General features: G+C 40.5%; 1 protein-coding gene across 7 annotated transcripts in view; it reads left to right on the forward strand.

The window, feature by feature from the left end:
* Window positions 1-13,443, forward strand: part of trps1 (trichorhinophalangeal syndrome I) — a 256,734-nt gene that overhangs the window by 148,892 nt on the left and 94,399 nt on the right. For all 7 annotated transcript variants that reach the window (XM_056400058.1, XM_056400061.1, XM_056400060.1 and 4 more), the window contains one exon: window positions 10,310-10,801. In XM_056400058.1, the coding sequence (XP_056256033.1) occupies window positions 10,789-10,801 (13 nt within the window). In that variant the 5' untranslated portion in view covers window positions 10,310-10,788. The remainder of the gene's footprint in view (window positions 1-10,309; window positions 10,802-13,443) is intronic.

The following is a 13,443-nucleotide window of genomic DNA, read 5'->3' on the forward strand; positions in this document are numbered from 1 at the left end:
ACATTTGAAGACCACACAGATTTATGAAATTTACCATCAGCAGGTTCCTTCTTATGGATAAATAAGAATTTTGATTGTCAGCATATTTAAAAAAAAAAAAAAAAAAAAAAAAAAAAATGTCACTGAAAGCGGAAGTTGTCTGCTGGTATTGATACTATGCTGAACAGTCCAGCACTCCACTTTAAAGGATCAGATAAGTGATATTTGTCATGGTCAGCATATTTTGTTTTTTTTCTCTCACAAAAAAGGAAAGTCCACTTGCTGATGTGTGTGTGTGTAACAGTGCATTTTTGAAGTGTCTGTTGTGTGTGTGTGTGTGTGTGTGTGTGTGTGTGTGTGTGTGTGTGTGTGTGTAGAAGTGGATGCATGGCTAGATGGATGATGGAGGGAGGGAGGTGGTTCTTTTTTGAAATGGAAATTAAGGGGGCACACATCTGGGGGTCTTTGAGACTTTTGTCAGGGGGAGGGGGGGGGGGGGTCAGAGGCCCACAGTCAGAAGTGTGTGTGTGTGTCTGTGTGTGTGGGGGGTGGGGGTTAAGGAAGAATGGATGAAAAAGAGGGAAGAGGAAAGGTTGTTTCTCATTTCTGAAGAGGGAGGAGATAAGAAAGAGGGAGGGGGAGTGGGGAGACGGAAAGAGAAAGAGGAGAGGGATGGATGGATGGATGGATAGATGGATGACGGTATAGCACAGGAAGCACAATAAAAGATAAGGAAGGTGAAATGAGGCTGTGATAGAGATGAACAGAGATGGAAAGAGTGTCTAAACCTTTCATTTTCAGGGCAACAATGAGTGAACACAAGGGGAAAAATAAAGTCAGAGAGGAAGTGCAGAAGGAAGGCAGGATGGACAGAAGGACAGATGAGGAACTAATTTACATAGACACTGGAGTGGGAGGAGGAAAAGTGGAGAGAAAAAGGGGCAAAAGATCACTTGCTATAGTTGAAAACTTTACGGCTGACAGTTAAATTTACTTAGGGCCTGTGTGTGTGAGTGTGCTTGTGTGTGTGTGTGTGTGTGTGTTGAGGTGGGTGGAATAGCACAGTGGGGTGCATGGCGTTTGTTCTGCAACACGGCTTTTGGGCTTTTTAGTGCTTCACACACAAGTTGTCCTCTCCCTTTTGTTTAGAGGCTGATTTCACCTAGCCGTGAGAACCTCTCTCACTCTCTCTTTCACTGTGTCGCTCTCCCCTTTTCTCCCTCTTGCTCTTTTTTAGACGAGTCAGTGAGTGAGTTAAACGATTAGATTAAATTCCCATCCCATCTGAAAATGTCAGTTCGGTGTCAGCACTGTGATTGGTTTTGTGTTTTTTCAGGTGCTTGGACGTGCACAACCTGTTTTAAACATAAGAAAGGTGCTCTCTCACATACTTGACGTGCACTTTCTTCTTCTTTACCACATTTAAATAAAACCTCAAGCCATGTGCCTGTTGTGAGATAAGATAAAACCTGTTTTTGTTTTTCAAATAATAAAAACGTTCAGGATTAGTTTGGCAAGCTGCAGAGCAGGAGAATACTCTGGATTTATCTTGCCAGGCACTTAAAGCAGCTTTAAAATTGGAGTCATGTCTTGAAGGATAAGATAAAACAAGTGCTTCTTGCTTTGTTCTTCAAACATATTCTGGTTGGAATCCAGTTATATTGCTCCATGGGCCAACAGCATCATTTAGTCTATACATATGGGCTTGTGAAGCAAAATGCCTCAAAGAGTTCTGAGGATGTAAAACGTCTCCCCTGAATAATACCTAAGAGTTAGACAGCTTTGACAGTGTTCAATTTTACACATGAAAACGGAGAGAGATGGGAGAGAAGGAAATATGGAAAGAAAAGAGAGTGAAGAAAAACTGCATTTGGAGTGAGAAGTGACAGATCATACCAGATGAGTTAGCAGCCGTGATTGAAAAAGTAGCACACAAATGTTTGGGGCACCGCAGTGTTGTTAAGACTCACTACAGACCATCAATCAATGTAATGTGTACAGTCGTTAATGTGTTGCTGTACCACCAAAATCTAGAGAAAATCCTTTTGAATAGATTTAACATTTCAAGAGGATCTGGGCGCACAGCTACAGTTTAAGCTTCATTAATATTATAATACTGATAATTAAAAGCTCTACACCACGTGCTCCAGTCTGCTGTGATGACTTGTTATGCTTAGACCAACAATCAGGAAGCCCAAACTGCATTAAATTACTTTTCTCTCAATGTACATACACTCTTCATACACCTATTATGTGATAATGAACTGACTATGATCAGTTCAGTGGGGGAATTGATTTATTGATTGTGAGAAATTGCAAAAAAAAAAAAAAAAAAAAAAAAGAGAGCGAGAGAGAGGTCATGGTTAATATTGATTGTTAAATTTCCTGCAGGTGTGTTTTAAAGTGCAGTTTGTGGAACCTCAATTATCAACCAAGATTATATAAGGAATGCTGTGTCTCTAGGGCATTCATTTGGTTTCCCTATCTCTTTGAACTAATCATCATGGCAACCATTCCCTCCAGTCCAGGAACGTGCGAAATGCTTTTGCATCAGTCACAAGATCAGTTTTCGAGCTTTTACGGAAGAATCAAATCAAAGGAAAGTTATTAGCTCTTAGGCACTATAAGTATCTTTGATTGTGACAGTGAGAAATATTAAACCCTTTTCATTGCTGTGAGAATTCTGCAGTAAAGAAATTACAGTGACTCACTGTGATAGTATGATCTTATTTGGCTTTGGGTTTTGATTGAAGTCCAGTTTTTGAATGGAGCCCAGCCCTGCATTGACATCACTGAGGCCCCCTAAAACCTCCCAGTCTTGCTTCCCGATAGTGTTCAACAGGGAAACGCTGCTTCACTTGGCCAGCGTACCGATAGAAGGGCGCTGGAAAGGAATATAAAGTCAACATTGTGGGTTGAAAATGTTCTGTTGTGTGTCTGTACGTGTACGTGTGTGCGCGCGCTTGCATCTTAAGTTTGTCCAGACATTTTTCCCGTCGGGCCGGCCGCTTGCAGCAGGAAACGTCCGATTCTCCAGGAGTGGAAAGTGTGTGTGTGTGTGTGTGTGTGTGTGTGTGTGTGTGTGTGTGTGTGTGTGTGTGTGTGTGTGTGTTGTGTGTGTGTGTGTGTGTGTGTGTGTGTGTGTGTGTGTGTGTGTGTGTGTGTGTGTGCGTGCGTGTGTGCGTGTGTCCTGTGTGTGTGTGTGTGTGTGTGAGTGACTGTAAATACACTACCGGTCAAGTTTTAGAACACCTCAATTTTTCCAGCTGTTATTTAAATTTACATAATTCAATGTCTCAGTGTTTCTGAAGTTAAAGCACAGAACAAATAAATAAAGAATTGGAGAATTTAAATACAAGGAATCTTGGAGCCTTTCTGTTCTTGGGGAATCAAAATTTTTGACTCATCCAGCAGCTAATTACGCTCCTGACGTGCTTTCTACAATGAAAATCAGATATTGTTCAGAAAGTTTGTCTGAACGCTGTTGCAGAAGTTCCTACAATTGTGTTGCGTTTACAGTTTGCTTTGCTTTCACCTTCTGTCCAGTTCATCCCGAACCAGCTCCATGGGGTTTAAGTCTGGAGACTGTGCTGCTCTTCCATTGTGTGAAGCCACCGTCTGGTTCTTTCCTTCTAAAGTTTTGGGTCATTATCTTGCTGTCGGATGAACCCCTGACCAGCCAGTCTGTCTTCCTTTTTGTTGCTTGTCTTTTTCTCTCCATTCTAATTGCAAGATAGGGTGTAGTAACACAGTTTGTTCCAACGCTGCCTTTGCGCAGACGGAGTCAACACCTGTAGGAATAGTTTGAATTAACTTTCAAGACTTCATTTACTTCCATTGCTGCAGGAAAGCTGTGAGCTCGTCAATTTCTTCATCATGATTTCTCAGTTTCTGGTGACCTGCTTAGATTTCAATCAAAACTGGAAAAACGGTGGTGTTCTGAAACTTTTGACTGGTAGTGTACATGAGAGAGGGTTGTGTTGAGTTGCGAGTGTGTAAAAGTGTGTTCATGGCTTTTGTGTATCAGCCTGTTTCTTCCTGTGGATGTGCGTGTGTGTCTGACTGACGTAATGTTTGAGCTTACCCAGACAGAGAAACCAAACCATGACACATACGCATGCACACACACACACGCACACATACAGGGGGTGTATGCATGCATACATGGGCGTGTGTGTTTAAAATCATCAGATATGTCTTGCCGATTTGGGCAGGCGGGTGAGATGTGTGTGTGTGTGTGTGTGTGTGTGCATGTGTGTGTGATTCTGGCAGAGCTGCAGTTTGTTTTCCGTATTTTGGGGAAAAAGACAGCTCGGCAAGAGTCAACAATCAACATGTTGATTTATGCAGCTACTAGTTCCTTCCATTACGCCTACAACTACCACTGAAGCAGAGTTTGTTCTCCATCATTTTTGATGTATGAGAGCTTTAGCTGTGGAGAGCAAGGTCAAAATCAACAGTCCCATGTTGATTTATGCAGCTCCCGGTTTCCTGCTACTATCATACATCAAGGTGGGACATTAACACCATCCACAGGCTAATGCGGTTATTGTCTTGACTGTGTTTGATAAGTTTGTCTTTCTTCAGCAGCCACAGCAGCAGCTACTTTTGGCCAACAGTCCCAAAACTTTTCTTTCCTAGTTCACAAATCCCTGAGAGATTTATTTGTTCCATTGCCTGTGTGTGTGTGTGTGTGTGTGTGTGTGTGTGTGTGTGTGTGTGTGTGTGTGTGTGTGTGTGTGTGTGTGTGTGTATGCAGTTTATTTGAGTGAATATACTGTAAAACAACACTGTTTTGGAGGTGCAGATTATGAAGTGGACTGATATCATTCCTTTGGTTTGAGTTTATTTAGGCACGAAGAGGAACATGTCTTTTATAGGGAAGTGGTGGCGTGTCAGTAACTTGCACGTGCGTCTGTGTCACGGCACAAGTTGAAAGCTGGGCGTTGGTTCGTGTAATGAACAGACAGACCACTCCCTCAGGTTTAACCTCAGCAGCTGAAAGATCTGGTTGATCAAGGTTTCTGACTGGCGTTCACGAGAGAGGGAAATTGCTGGCATGATTGTGTTATGACAGTGTGTTCCTGTCTTATGACAAACTTGATGAAGGAGTTTCTGCTTTGTTCTGTTGTTGATCGTCTCTTCTTCTGCACAGATAGCAGCCGCCTACACTTTACAGGCAGAGCAACTTAACTAATATATATCTCTGTAGGCAACGTTAGTTATGTATATATATAATTAGAAATATAATTACTAAAAAAAGTGTTTGCTCACTTGATTTAATAACTAAGATAACCATCTACTAAAGCTAATGGGCTAATAGCTTTAATTAAGAGCTGCATCTAATGATTGTTTTCATTATTTCCTGGATTAATTGGTTCATCGTTTAGTACATACAGTGTCAGATGTAAGTGAAAAGTGTGTCCAATTTTCCAGATTTCAAACTGACGTCATCAATGCTGCTTGTTTCCTCAGACAAGAAAAAAACATCCAAAACTCACAAGGTAGAAGCTGGAACAAGTGCACTGTTGGTGGATGTTTGCTTGAAAAATGACTGGAAATTATGAATTAATTGTAGAAATTGTTGCAGACTAAATCTCTGATGATCAACTGTGACTCCAACCTGACTGATAAGTGTTAGGTTTGGTTTGAGTCATCAGACGAAAGGAATTCATTAGCAACAGTGAAATATTCAGTCTGTAACCGTAGGCAGTCATCAACACACCGTTTTGACAAAGACATCAGCAGTTAGTGTCAGCTGCTCCCCAACCGCTCATAGTGGGGTCTACTTTCTGACATGTCCTCCGCTGGGAACTATCATGTTAGTTTTTTCTAGCCAAGGGATAAAAACCGTATTGTTTAATTTTTTTTCCTGCCCCATCAGTCAATTTAACAGAAAGCTGTTCCAACAGAGGAGTTGTCACTAACTGATTTGACGTGGCATCTGTATCGTGGCTGGGGGGGTGGGGTGGGGGATGGAAAACATAATAACAACAGATTTGGCTCTTCGCAAAGGTGGGGATGAAAATGTAGTTAATTAAAGCAGAGTTAAGTTTTTAAACTTTTTTGAACTCATAATGTCAATTTCAGGCTCATTTTGGGAACATTTTAAAGGCTTCTGGTAATTTCATAGTATGTTTAAACGAGGAATGAGGAACAGATGTATCTCCTTTTCCTGTTGTTTGCTCTTTTGCCTCCTATTCAGCTTTTGATGTTAAGTCAATGTTGCAGTAGTGATGAGTCAACAACTGAATAAAAGAGACTTCAGCTTTTCTTCCTGTGTGTCCAGGGCAGACGTAGCTGTGCTGTAACTTCAATTTAGTCGTACAAATGTGCATTTATTGCTATTGTTGCTTAATGTGTTTAAAACCCAGGTACAGTAGGTGATAAACTGGTGAAATCATGTGGAATTTGCTGTACAGTTAAATATTTTATTTCTGCGCATTGATTGGTCAAAATTAACCCCAAATTTTCTAACTTTTAAAAGTCAGTAAAAACTCTCACTTTCCTATTGCGTCTGTCTGCTCGTGTTATCTGATTTTCTTTTTGTCTGTTTTAAAATACAAACGATCAAAACAACTGAGTCATCCTATAATTTTCAGATGCAACTTTTGAGTAAAAAAAAAAAAAAAAGCAGTGTCGTTTCCTGTTTGTCCAATGTGTAATTGATGGAATGTGGAATCAAACTCAGTCTCCATGACATATAAAAACAAACCAATAGGCATCAGAAGAGGCTCTTATATCTGTCTTTCTGTTGGCCGCTCTTATTTGTTTGTATTGATACAAGATATTTCTATTAGTACACGCAAACATCAGCATTTTGCATTTGAAATCCAAACAACAAAACGGACTAAAATAATCCATTTCAGATGGAACAGTTGAGTTGGGTTGAGTATGAAACAATGTGCTCTCTGTGCTCTAATTGGTGGAACATGGAGCTTAACTCTGTCTACATAATGTCTAAAAATGCAGCGAGACACATCAAAAAGGCCTTTCAAAGACAATCATTTTCCCGGGGAAAGAGGGGAAAAATCACTGGAAGACGAGGAAGAAACAAGCATTAGTTTGACCACCATGTCATCTGAAACGGCATTAGCAATAACAAATCAGAAAACAATAAAAGATGAGAACAAAGATAAATTAAAGGGCTTGTGTGTCATGGTAAAAATGCTTGAGAATGAATTTGAGTGGAGTGTGCGCGGTTTGTGAGCGTGCGTGTGCAGTGTTTGCGTCTGTGTGGTTAGGTGGCGAATAGACCGCTTAACATATGTATGGGTACATGCATACATGTCTGTGACTCTGTGTGTGTGTGTGTGTGTGTGTGTGTGTGTGTGTGTGTGTGTGTGTGTGTGTGTGTGTGTGAGCGAGGGAGGGAGGGAGGGAGGGAGGGAGGGAGGGTTAGTGAGTGGGTATTTGTGTGTAATCATGTACGTCAGGCCGTCATGAATGGTGTGTTTGAGACAGAGCGGAGTGTGGAGTTCCTCGGGCTGGACCAAATTGGAAACAGAAAAACAAACATTCCCTAGGAACCCCCGGTCTCCAACCCCCCCCCCCCCCCCCCCCCCGCCTCCACCCCCCCCACCCTCGTCTGCTGGCTAGTGGCGCAGTCCAACCTGTCTGGGACAATGTAACGGTCTATAGTCGGACTGGACCACACGCATTCATAGAGGGGGGTCGGAGCGCAGGAGGCTGTGGTGGAGAGGGGAGGGGGGGGGATCTCAGCCACAATGACAGTTGGAAAAACAGACAGAAGAAGCATATGAATATGACAGAGAGCTCAGTGATGGATTGATGGGAAAGAGAGAGGGAAGAAAAGTGAGATGGGGAATTTAAAGCTGATGGACATGAGATGTGGAAATGGGAGTTGTAATAGTGAGTAAAAGAGAGAGTCGGGAATGAAGAAAAAAATGAGATAAGTCATGGTGGGGAAATAAAAAAAAAAAATGGATAAGGAGAAAAACAGAAGGGCAGGGAGAGATGGTGAGTGAATAAATGAATCAGCAGCAGCTTGACTGAGTCACAGATCCACAGGGAAAATATTTAGAGTCACACTCACTCTTTAACAAAAAGAAAACTTTTTTTTCCTTCCCTTTCTCTCCCTGTTGTGAATGCCACTAATGAGAAGGTCGCCCTCCAGATTTTCTTTTTCTTTCTTCATTTTTGAAGCGAACATTCTTACTTTCTCTCAGCTCTAATAGCTAATGCTATTATGTGGCTAATCATGTAATAACCGGAAGCGTGTGTGTGTGTGTGTGCTCAGTGAGCTCACAGTAAGGATTTAACAGCCTGGAGAAAGGATCAGAATGTATAACTGTGATCTTTTTGCTTGTCTGTGTATGTACTGTATGTCACACTGTTTTAAGCTAGGGATCTCAGTAGTAAAATATCAGATGTTCTCTTAAAGGACACTAACATCACCTGAGGGAAGCATAAAGTTACCTGGGGACATGTGACAGCTTCATCCCAGATGTCTACCTGGAAATCATCAAGTACTTTTTCAAAAACATTTATACATCCTGAAAAACATTACTGTTTTAAGATGGGAGGGTCTTTGAAATGACTCACAATTTCAGTAATGACTCATAATGTGCTTTACTCCTTGTGCCAGCAATCTCCTTTTTTTTTTTTTCCTTTCAAACAGCAGATATCCCTTTTCAGATAATGACGCACTCAAGTTCTCAAATGGCTGGTGTGTTAATTTTCTGTCTGTAGTCCAAACAAAGTTAGAACTGCATCAGGATGTGGTCGGGACCACACTGGGCCAGGTAAACCACTGAACAGGCTGAACAGGTATCCTGGGATATGAAAGCTTTTCCTGTGCATCCATTTCAGGTCTTTTGCTGTTTTGATTTTTGATTTTTTTTTTTGTTATACAACTTCAAGGGCAGCAGTGAAAGTCGTGGTGGAAACATAAAACCCGTAGTTCTGCTATGACCAAAGAAAGATGGGTTAATATGCACAACCTCAGCCTATCCTCTTAGTCTTATCAAAGAAGATAAAACAGTGGCTTTATAAGCAACCAAAAAACAAGTTCCAAATATAGACTCTGCTCTGAACTGTGCACGTGTGAAGACTTAAGATTTGTCTCTTATCCACTGCTGATACACACACACACACACACACACCTACACCCATATGCACACTAGTCAAACTGACCCAAGGAAACTGGCTTTGTATAAATACAGACTCAGATTTAGATTTGCGGTAAGAGGGAGAGAGAGGCAAGATGGATAGAAAGAAGAAGAAGGGGTGGCAGAGAGAGAAAGAAAGAGAGAGAGGAGTGGTACAGACAGAGAGGGTGGAGTGATTTTTGTGGTTGGGGCAACAAAAGGGGGAACTGAGAACTGGTAGAGTCTGACATTTAACACTAGAATTACCAAATAAAGACAATATAATTGTCGTTGCTTACAGCCACTGGTAATGTGATATGCAATCGTTTATTTTATTAATTAATACACAGAAATTGTCCAGAGATGAATGGTTTGTTCTGATTTCTAAAGTGATCAGTATTTAATAGAGTGAATAATAATTGTGGAAAGAGTGAAAGAGAGAGAGAGAGAGAGAGTGAGAGAGTTAATGCTGGTGCCACCACGCTCTGTAATGGTTTGCTAATTTGAATTAATTCCTCATGGTATTATTAGTGGCTTTTTTGTCACCAGTGTGTTGGCAGCAAACTTGAATACTTAATTCAAAGTAGTTTTAGCTGACTGTGTACGTTACTGATATGTTTGTTTTAAAGATAGCTGAGCCAGCTTCTATAATGCCCCCTCCCTTCCACACACACACACACACACACACACACGCTCGTTGTAAAGAAGTATTTGCTTCTTATCGTCCTCCCTTGAGCGCGGCCTTCCTCACTAAGCGGGTTTTTAAGAACACATTCCTCTACCCCCTCTTAACTGCAAATTTTAGTGGAGAATGTGAAAGAAAGAAATTGCCAATACACTTATTCAGGTTGATAATTTCGCTTGTCAATGATTTTTTTTTTTTTTGATGCTTTACAACACATGATCAGTGGCTTGACTTCATCCCGGGACCTCAAAACAATCCTCACATGTGGAAGGCGTTGTCAGCTGTCAAATCTGGTGATAAAATAAAACTGGTATGATTATAGAGTGTGACTGGCTGAGGTCTCAGGAGGGCACTAAATATTTTTTGCTTATTGTGCACCTTTGATCAGCCAGGCAGTTTGGACGTCGAAAGTCTGGATAGAATTATTTCCCGTAAACGTTAAATATGGACAAAATGTCTGAAGTTAAATAGGTTCCAGTAAATGTCGCAGAATGTGCAAGTTTCTAACGTTATTTGTCTTTCTGTCATTTTCCAGGTTGTTAAGGTGATGGTGGATTCTGACAACCGTGACTGAGAGCCTCAACCAAGAACAAAAAAAAAAAAAAAAAAAAAACACAGGGCAGCAAGAAGGGCAGCCTGCATAATACTTTTTACACGGATCTACAACACACTTGATCAAACTCAAAACAGTATAGCCCAGCTGTTAAGCATAAGAGGAGCGACAGCCCTGGACCAAAAGTAGCTGATGCTACGTGGAGTTTAAGACCTTCTTAAACAAAAGTCAAAGAAGCTGAGAAAGTGGAGTGTGGAGTTACTTGGACCTGATAAAGAAATGGAGGGATATTAGTTTGGACCTGGCATCTGGTTTCTGCTTCCCATTACAGTGTGGAGTACGGAGGGCCAGTAGCCGAACTGTGCTGCTGGACGGACCGTTGCGGTGCCGGGTTGAATCGAGCCGCTTTCAACATAACTGATGCCAAGGCCAGGAGTCAGCCATGATGTTTTTATAACCTGATGAACAGCAGAGGTAGGACATATATATATATATATATATATATATATATATATATATACACACATATGTTTTAATTTGTCATTTTTGTTCTCATTAATTCTTCAATATGATGCTTATTAACTTTAATATCCTGATTATTTGCACGACTGGGTTTATATAAACTAAATCACTTGACAAAAATAACTCAAAAAATATTAATACCTTTACTATGCATATGTACAAAATAATGTATTTATTTTAAATTACATCTCTGAATACTTAAGTAACAATTAGTCATTAGAGTTGGGATCTTAGCCCCTATAATGTATTTTTTATTATTTGATCACTCATTAATATACATAATGAAGTGGTTATTTTTAGTCATTATTAGGTAGAGGTAAAATCACAAGTCATTGTTTGATTCCGTTTGTTTAGTTCATGCTGTAACCATCCATATTTATTGTGTAGAAGCAGCTTTAATTTTTAAGCGTTGCCCAAATTCATGTAGATTAAAAATACATTATAGTCTTTTTTAGACTTCATCGCAAACTCTTTTATTCATCTAAGGGGGAATACTGAGGAAATACACACGTTTGAGGGAATAGTCTCGTGTGTGTGCATTTTTGTGTGGGTGTGCATGAGTACATGTTGTTTAGTTCAGTGAGTCATGCTTTAGTTTAACCTTAAAAAACAAACACACAAAGCTACTTGCATAATTTCTTCTAATGAAAGAAAAAAGTTTTCATCAGCATCCCTGCCTCGAAGAGCACGGCCGGTTTGTGGGTCTTGGTAGATTAACCTTATTGCCTGAAGCTAGAATGGCTAGTTTACTGAGGCTAAACGTCTGCTGATGAAAAAGGCGTTTATGCAGAGAAGCAGTACTCTGAGAAGTATTATGAAAAACGGCTATTAGTCATCACTGTTGGAGGAAGTGACTGTGTGTTGCCTTGAAATGCTACCCATATGCTGTGGTCTCGAGATTTAGCTGCTTTACTTGTGAGGTCGCTTGACAATGACTTGTGTGCACACTTGTGTGACATTATGGAGTGACTGAGTCTTAGCCAAACATTACCTGCTCCTCCATCATGCCTACTTTGCCGCACCTTGGTTCAGTAAACCTCATTAGCAGAGCTCATTAGTTCCGTACACACGGTAAAGTTTAGCGGTAACAACTTGTTTAATCGGCCGGGGGCGAGATTATGTGTAATGTTAACCACCCTTTCAAATTGTGTAAATACACTACCAAACTTTTAGTCCGCCTCTACAGTTGAGTAAACGTGTCTAAAAGGCATTTCAGAAGCCAACCTGCTGCACGGACTGATGACGGTGATCACAAGATCAATGTGTTTAAGATGTCTAAGTGTTTAAATTGATCAAGCTACTTTTTTTCTGCTGCTGAATCCATTAACCCATCCAAGAACGTGCTCATAACATACGCAGGTTATTGTACTACAGGAAATGCAAATACATACAGTTGAGGTTATTGTGCTGCAGTGGTTTGTGGTGTAGGGTATCATTTTATAATGATAGTGGTGTGACTATTATATTGTTTCTGTTCAGATACTATATGTTTCAAACCAGCTATGTTTACGTGTGTGTTTGTGGAGTCATTTTATGGAGTCGATGCTTTATATGCAAAAAATCCTCTGTTTTGTACTTGTGTGTATGTTTATGTATGTGTAAGAGACGGAGAATGAGTTTGTATATTTTAGTAAAGTTAGCAGTTGTGTGTGTAAATTTAGTGATGTGCAGTATGATGCACTGTAACCCCATTGTATTTCGCTGGATCAGGATGATTGTAAAACTACACGTGCGCACACACACACACACACACACACACATCACACACACACACACACACATCTCACACACACACACACGCACATCACACACACACACACACACACATCTCACACACACACACACACACACACACACACACACACATCAAACACACACACACACACACACACAAAAACAACTGCTGTATTACCCTCCTACACCTGTGTCACCACACACGCTGAAGCGCTGTGTCTGTTTCCTTTTCTTCTTTCTCTCTCTCACTCACACACACACACAGCCACACATACACACACACACACTCACTCATGCATGTTTTTTCCATGCTGTCTCAATAGTTTGCATTGTGAACAGTTTTTACTGAAGTTACAAAAGAATATTTAAAATAACTGAAAACTGTCCATAGTGAGTTTTCTGAATTGTCTGAATAACCAGGACATTGTTTCCGGGAAGATGTATTCGGGAGGTGGCAGAAGTGTTTGTGGAGACTTTCACAAAATCTCCTCCAGTAAAACTCAAACTACCTGTAAGGCTAAACACCGTTAGGACAAAGTGTGAAAATATGTTGGTTTTCTTTTGTAATTTGGTGACCTGACCTCTCAAGGGCAAATGCAGATAGGTTTAATGACTTGCTCATGCGTGTATGATAACTCCATGGTATCAGTTTCTGTTTCTTTATTTCTGTATTTAAACTGAGCTTTGGTGTGTTTTTATGGATGTCTGTTTTTCTAGTGTGTTTGTATAGAAAAATGATTAGTGTAAGCCTATATATGGTACTGGATACGTATGTATGAGGCCTTTTGCGCACATGAGTACGGACATATGTGTGTGCGTGTTTGTATGTATGTGTATTTATGTATGTTTTTCATTATGTG

This window comes from Seriola aureovittata, chromosome 16, assembly GCF_021018895.1.
Source record: "Seriola aureovittata isolate HTS-2021-v1 ecotype China chromosome 16, ASM2101889v1, whole genome shotgun sequence".
Taxonomy (NCBI): Eukaryota; Metazoa; Chordata; class Actinopteri; order Carangiformes; family Carangidae; genus Seriola; species Seriola aureovittata.